Below are 8,576 nucleotides of genomic sequence, written 5' to 3' on the forward strand. Positions count from 1 at the left end.
TCTAATACTTCCAAGTTTTTAATGATGATTTAGCTGAGATCATTTCATGATTTAAAAACCCATGACAATACAGTGTGCATAAAGCTGAATGGAAAAAGATAAAATATGAATATGAATGCTACGCCAATAAACAGAGGGAATAAATGGAAAATTCCAATTAACGCTGCAAATGAACTTCTACAAAAAAAAGGAACGACTACAACTCGGATAAAATTACTAGGTATCTTAAGAATCAAGACTTCAAACTATTGTTTTCCTATAACATTCTCTTAGGTTAACAGAGACATTATTTCCCAATGTCATATGGAAATGACCATTGACTTATTTAAGCTTTAAATGACTAGATTCATATTACTATTACGCTATATGAAAAATAACTACCTGAAATCGAATTGTGAGGATACATGTATCACTTCTGAAACAACGTAAATTCTCTTCGAGAAGTTAAGCGATCAACAATCAATCAATTGATCGAAAATCCATGTGCGAAATCAATTTACGACATCAAACAACACATTTAGTTGATGGACAATTTAAGAATTAATCCAGCAATAAAAATATAGTGGTGTGAATATAAATATTTGTCAGTGATTAACGGTTACCAATGTGTCACCCAAAAAAACACACTGGTCGTAGATACACTGCTTAATGTCGCCTGTTAGTTGACACTGAGATTATAATAATCACTGTGACATTGACAGGCATTGTAAACCCTCTGTACTCATTACTCTAAATGTAATCAAACTGCTGATTAACTGAACCGATCACTTGTTTGTAAACACAACAAATACCGAACTTATTTATTTATATATCTATTCATAGGATAAGTCACTCAAAGCAAGTAAACGAGTACAGTATGGACACTGTGTGACCCACTAGATTGGCAAAAAACATCACAACATAGTTATAAAACAAGTTAGCATCAAGATTAATGTTTAAAATCGTGGGAACTGAAAAAATACTCTACTCAACAAATCAAAAATTCAGCTAACACTAGGCAAAAGATATATATATATATATAATTTACACAACCATTTAAACTACGTGAATTATGAAATTATTTTACTAGAATAACTTTGAAACGTTAAGCACGTAACAATTCCAGAAGGTTATCATTCTCATCGTTAAACAAGATGAATAAAAAACAAGACAGGCATTACTCTCGCTTACATTCATTTAATTTCCCCCACACAGGAAACTCGCAACCACACCAAAGCATTATGGAGACTCATGACTAGATATTTGCTACAACAATCCCAATCATACTGTGGTGTATGCTACTTATATTTACAGATATAAGTAGTATATAACACTAATCGGAAGTGGAATGCATGTCAACAGAAGATTAGGAGATTCAATTGAAGAGGACAGAAAGGGAAACAAAAAGTAATTGTAATAACAACAGAATTGAAATTATGAAGCCTTTGAAGGACAACTGAAGGAAGATGTACAAATTATGTATTTAATGTATGGTTATTATATTTTACCAAAGCACTCTGTAATTTTTCATCAAACAATAGATTGGTTATCCTCACCAAGACTTCGTTCACTGCAATATGAAACTATTGTTCTGACAGTTTCGGAGGAGTCTTCAATTCACACAGTATATTATAGTAAGATTACCATGAAAAAAACTGTTTTACATATTCACTAGTTCAACGTACCAGAAGAACACGTTGTATAAGCCGAGATTTTGCCCAACAACGAAGAACGCGTAGACGTCTTGGAACATTTTGTGATGTCTGGCCATCAGAAGCTAAGTATGCAGCTGTTTGTGCAGCTTATCGGAAGAAAATCAAGAGAAATTTGTATATACATGGAGGTTAGACAAGAATAATAACAAATAAGTTATTACTTCTGTTTATATTTATCACATAACTACTACAGTAATGAAATGAATATAAAAATGAGTTAAAAAGCGTTTGCGAAAGTTTTGGTGAAAATTGTAGAGCGAAATATTTTATTGCCAACACTCAAAACTGACGGTCAACTGTAATTAATGAATAATGAACTTGAACCTAACACGAAGTGGACTAGTCAAAACACAATATTTCTCATAGAACTGTTATTTATTTTATTTAAACACATAAATATTGGTACAAAGAAGCACCAGATATATATGTGCGCACAAATCTCATTTGATTTGTGTGAGGGCTGAGATACTGCTCAGGTGCCCAAACTGAAGCAGGTGGTTTTCTTAGGGGACCACACTCACAGCCTTTGACCTAAAGGTCTGATCCACAAGGCAGTGCAGGAGCATCGTAAGGAGATGCAGTCCTATGGTAGACGGCGACCAATAATTGGTTCATACGCCATTTGTTCCATCAGGATACTGGAGCCCGTGTGCACCATTGGTTTGGAATCAGGGTTTTCCAACTCCCTTAGGTGGACTCACCGTGTCCACCGACCCGGTTAAAGCGCCGGACATTCGCTTTTCGTCTTCTCAATTTCGTAAATAACACTCCCGTCACGAGAAGGCAGTGAGTAGGACTTCCCTGGCAGAGGCTGTATACGCGTGGCCATGTGAGAGCATTTCAAGAGGGAGATTGGACTGTTCCCACTCTCGGCCGTACCAGGGTGTTCGGGGGCGTCATAAAACTATACTAACTTTTTTATTTTCCATAATACACATATTTGAGCGAACAATTGCTTTTTAATAACTTCATCATCAGGCTGTACAGTTATAATTTCATAATTATATTTTATCAAGGCCAAAATAAAACATGCATTAATGAATTTCACAGTGTTATATGTCAAAAATGGTGAACGTTTACATCTGTTAGGATATAAATGTTTCAAAATTGTGTTGTTTGTAAATTAGAAAGGTCATTAAATAAAGGTCAGGATGATTTGTAGTAGTGTCAAGTAATAGTCAGTATAATAGTAATATAACAAAAAAAAATTGTATGAATAAAATGCATAGTAGAGGAATTTCATCCTGTTTATCGAGGTAATAATGATAATAATAAGAGTAATAACAATAATAATAACATCATTGTGTGAATACAATATATAATAAGAGGGGTGTTATCAAGGGAATCATGATAAAAAAAAGTTCATGTGAATTGGGAAATACGGATGTGAAGAGTAATAAAAATACAAACAAATAAGGAATTGAGAGGGGGATAAGAAGTTTATAATACCCAGTTTAGGCACCCGGTGATCTAGTCGTGAGCCAAGATAAACATAGAGGCTGGATGTACCTCTTCTGGACATATAAGTTCGGTTTCCTGGAGTTGATCCAAATGGCTTTAGTTATGTGGAGTAGCCGTAATTTAACTCCTTGAGGTAGATTCTTTGGAACTTGATATATAACAGAGAAAGCTTCATGTATTTTATTATGATGTTCGCTATCTACCAAGTGAGAAAGAATGGTACTGTTAATCGATTTAGTGACTCCTTTTCCCAACCACGCTGGTACATGTTCACGAACACGAAAGGATAAAGCCCTCTGAGTAAGGCCTATGTAACTATCTCCACAGGATCAGTTGAATCGGTATACGCACATGCAGGAGACCATCATCGGCAACCTATCCTTTATTTGCCGTGTAAGTACTGGTTTAGTTGAGAGAATTATACATAACTTGGCGGCGTAAAATGTCCTTTCAACAGATCCTTCGAGTAGATGTGTTAAAATGTCACCCGCTATGCCCCCTTAAAAGTCCAGCTTCAGATGCAGGGTTTTTTTTACTGACCAAGTCACAGTTTCTTCTTCTTTTAACAGGAATTTTCTGACGAAATTATCTGGGTAACCGTTATTTCGTAATGTGTTCTTTACTGTATCTATTCCACTATCTACATGATCTTCAGAACATAATGGTTTAATTCCATAGCTAAGACATTTAATCAAATTTATTTCGTACTGAAGAGGTTTGAAGCTATGGAAATGGGTATACGGACCAGTCCATGTATTCTTTCTAAATATATTTGGTTTTATGGAACCATCTGTCCTTCTAGAAAGTAGGAAACCAAGAACAGCTCTACTATTGTCGTTCACCTCTTCGCTGGTGAATTTAATATCTGGGTGGACGTTATCGAAACAGTTCAACAATTTTTGTTTGTGGATACTTTTGCCCCTACGACGTGTGTCATCTCTGTATTGACAACAATAACCTAGCTTATTTAGGATGTCTTTCAACGGTCCATTTTGCAGTTTGGCCAGAAAAATATCAGCAAGAATCGGGCCTAGGGGTACTCCATCTTTTTGTTTGTAAAATTCATTGTTAAACATAAAGTAGATATTCATATTACATTTCAACAGAAGCTCCTTTATTTCATTCATTGGGATAGGTATCTCTATTTTTTTTCTAGCAATTGTTCACACATGAAATAGATGGTTTCAGGCAGTAGGATGGGTGTCAATGAACAAAAATGCTAATTCTAGTGATAACATGGTTTTGGCATTTATATTCATATATTCATAAAAATGTGCATTTCAGTGAATGTGGATTGATTGGCATATGAAGTTGGACATTTCACAAACGCTTATCAATGTGTACTTCGAATATGTATCACTAATGATAAGTGTACAAAAGTCACTTGTCTTAATAGTTGGTTACTAAAGACTGCTTCTTAAATAACTGTATAATTTCTTTGGAAGGGATGCAGTATTTTACTTAGTAGTCAGAAGGAAAGCTGTCATTTTATAAACTATCTAAACAACTTTAATTAAAGTTGGATATTAACCAACAGTGGGATTCATGATGCTTGTTTCATTCTATGAGACTCATTTAGCACATATATATGCCGAGTGCGATTGAACAACTGAAGTCCTAAACATTAACAAGAGAATACAGTTTTTTGCAAATAGATATACAACATCATCAAAAATATCAACCGAAAAGTTATACTGGGTTAATAGATAAACAGCATGCAAACTTACCTGACACGTTACGTCTGTGCCCTTTCATAAAAGATAATCTTGTACGTCGGAAAATAGCCTTAACTGGCTTAAACAACATAAAGCTTAGATTTGAAATAAATGATAATATATAAGCCAAATATTTGTTTGATATTTGAGTTTCTCTTTTATTAGACATTTCAGTTAACAATGAACTGGGTTTTTCAATTTTACACGATGATTCATTCATCATCATATCTAGAGATGATGATAAAGGAGTTGGAGATGATAATGGTGAAGTAAAGGAATAAAATGGTGGGATCATTTGAGGTTCTTGCATAAATGAATGAACTGGATATTCCAACATAAGATCAGAGAGCTAGGACGTGGAAAAAGTGTCAGAAATACATATAAAAGATGAGAAATAGATGCGTAATTATTATAATTCTTAGTAGCAGCAGAATTAAGTGGGACAGTTCTGTTCCATAAACAAACCAAGTGTAGATAGCAATGTTACTCACGACAACTGAAAAATACTTGAACTGATGACTATATTAAGATAAGAGACTTTTGGGTTATTGTTTTTCAGACATAAAAAGCATATTAAATGACCAGGAATATTACTGAACTCTCACTCTTACTTCCAGTATCCAATATTTGCACAAATTATCAAACAGAAGTAGGACAATATGCATATTATCTGTATTAACCGCGTTACCTGTTTTTCCGATTAACTGCTATAGATTACATCACAAACTGATCTTAGTTAGACAACCGTTAGAAACCAGGAGACATCGGGCACCAATATTTTCTAGTATGGACCTTGCCGAGAGTGGTCATAGATAAACCCACTAGGGGTCGAACTCAGAACATTTAACCCACTGATTAGTTATTCAAACTGACCAACCCTTTAAATTGGATGTATAGTTTGCTAACTAATTACGAAAAGTGCATGATACATTTTATGACTCACTTGATTGAGTATCAGTGACCGTGTAACAACCTGCTGTAGCTCCCCTTAACGTCAGTGGGACGTAAAGCAAAACACATAAAAGGTGAAAAAAACTACTGCGAATGTTTCCCATTTTATTTTATTAACAATTCTCTGCTTCATTTTTACTTACAACTTATATCATCACGTCATACAACATGATTGTTTTGTCTTATTTATTCAATAAAAATAAATACTGGGACAACTCTGCACTAAAATACGCACCACTGTTATATAGTAGCGAAGACATAAATACGGGTAATTCCCAGGATGTATTATTGGACTATTATTCTATGCATATTCCTATTGTATAACTATTCAGTAACTAGATTATCTATCTCTATATTCATCTTATTACAAGCTTCATTTTGGCCTATTGATTATTATTATATGATTTACTGTTCCTATGTTATACTCAGTTTATTGATTATTGTCTCCCACGCTTACAGCCTCATTTAGCTTGGTTTTGTACAAACATTATTTTCTATTTTGTGGTGTGGTGTGGTCTGTCTGTTTGATATATAAACAAAGTATGCTTGAAATAAGCGATTCGTATTGCCGAGGCTGCTATTGGTGTTCTGGACTCAAGTGGACGGGCTAGGCGGATTAAGGGCCAATAAGGACGCTAGATTACTCATACTAATCGAACGTCATTGTCACAGTGTGAAGGTCGTAGAGGTCGTATTTCTATAGGCGGATAATTCACGCAAGTGACGTCCTCGTTTAATTCGTAAGGTCATAACAGATTAGCGACGACCTTGATCAAGACATAACAATTGGGCGACGGCTACGTCAAGTCATGACAACCACACGAATAAAAGAAATTATAAGAGACAGAGGAATGACGAGAAGTATAGTCAGAATAAGTAAGTAAATAAAAATAAGTGAATAAGACTACTGTGTAACGAAAGAGACAGATCAACTAAAAAGAAGAGATCAGGAAGAATTTCTCCAGTTAAAGAAGCTCATTACATCTTTATGAAGGGTGTGAAAGAAAACTATAGTACGATCTTCATTGGCTTCTATAGCGAGCCATACTTCCTAATCTCTAAAGACAATGAGTTCTACCATCTCCGGGACTTCAACAATAGTCCTAAAGAGTTTTCTTTCATACTACAGTGCCACATCATAAACAGACCACCTCTTCCCATTACCCACCTAATCCCGGAATAGGTAAATACCGCACGATGTGGAAGCTTCTGTCATGACATTTGTAACATATTTCTCAGCCAGTAAAGTGGATGTTTCAAGATAGCGGCGCCAAGTGAATCGTCATCTGTGTTTAAACAAACATTGCCGAAGCTCAAATACAATTAACGATAGTTCTAAAGAAAAACGATTGTTTAATAATGTACTAGATGTTGGTTGGGATTAATACAGTTAGTACTTCTTGAGGAAAATTTATGAAATTATACGAATTACATAACAATTTCAAAAAATGCTCAAATGCTTAACCTTATTTCATTTACTTACTTCCATTCGAATATCCACCGAAAGAATCGTAACAAAAAAGAATAATTGTAAAAAAAAGTCCGTAGTCAAGCCGACGACTGCAAATAAACAAAATTCTTGCATTGTAGGATGAAATGTAAGAAATCCTAGACCCAATAACAATAATCCAGTAAAGTACAGTTTCGTATGTGACCAACTTTCTTTGCTTAGACCTATTTTTATTTAAAAACAATCATAATAATGATAGAATAAATCCAATGCAACACACATTATATCATTTAATAACAATATATTAGGAAATTTAGCTGATTATTTATAGAAGCCAAAGGTTTATTGTAACAATTTTTCCTACATAGTTCATTAGGCTGGAATTCGTAGTCACTAAAATGAAGTCGCTACAAAATTATTCGATTGACGTTAATCAGAGAAACTGATAGGCAACATTTAAAGGACGATAATTGTGTGCTTTAGATGATTCTTAACTTTAAAAACCGAATTAACAGTTTTACACTATGGAGTGACTTAGGTTACATAACTATTAAAAACTAGAAAGCACAGGATAGCTGTTTCGTCTTACAAAGGGAATACTCGCCAGTAAGTATTCGTGATCATGAACTTAGGACCTCCAGTTAGGTAAGTTGGCGTTCAACGGTTTATGTTTCTAACTCTAGTTAATTCGTTCGGTAAGGAAAATACAGACAATTTCAAGAATGCGATACAATGAACATTTACAAAATACATGGAACTAACCTTCGGCAATCCTATATTTCACTGGAAGATCGACTGGTGTTGCAACTACAGACTTCGTCAAAACAATGACATTTTCAAACCCAATTAGAACGACTAAATAAGGGAAAACCTCGCTAAAGAATATATAAAGAAAAAATAAAATATAATTATTCATAGAATTAATAGACTATAATTTGTCACATAGAAAGAGAGACTTTCCATTTTTCCCATAATAGTCATATTATGGTGTATGCTACTTATATTGACAGATATAAGTAGTATGTAGATTAATCGGAGGTGGAATGTATGTCAACAGAAATTTGAGAAGATTCAATTGAAGAGGACAGGAAAGGAAACAGAAACGAAGTTTATTAACAACAGAATTGAAAAAATTCACGAAGCCTGTAAAGGACAACTGAAGGAAGATGCGTAAATTATGTATTTATTGCATGGTTATCATATTTTACCAAACCACTGTTATTTTGTATTATATAGTAAATTGGTCTTCCCCACTTGCCTACTACGATAGTAATGATTTCACCAAATTATAGAAATAGCTTATAC

General features: G+C 34.3%; 1 protein-coding gene across 1 annotated transcript; it reads right to left on the bottom strand.

Moving 5' to 3' along the window:
* Positions 1 to 1,655: 1,655 nt before the first annotated feature.
* On the bottom strand, positions 1,656 to 8,187 carry Smp_212010 (sterol response element binding protein cleavage-activating protein (fragment), putative; the record flags this gene model as incomplete). Its single annotated transcript, XM_018791277.1, has 4 exons — positions 1,656 to 1,768; positions 4,883 to 5,219; positions 7,323 to 7,495; positions 8,034 to 8,187. 4 exons carry the CDS (start codon positions 8,185 to 8,187, stop codon positions 1,656 to 1,658), a joined length of 777 nt encoding a protein of 258 aa, XP_018647351.1.
* Between the last annotated feature and the right edge of the window lie 389 nt (positions 8,188 to 8,576).

This window comes from Schistosoma mansoni (genome assembly GCF_000237925.1).
Source record: "Schistosoma mansoni, WGS project CABG00000000 data, supercontig 0237, strain Puerto Rico, whole genome shotgun sequence".
NCBI classification, from domain to species: domain Eukaryota; kingdom Metazoa; phylum Platyhelminthes; class Trematoda; order Strigeidida; family Schistosomatidae; genus Schistosoma; species Schistosoma mansoni.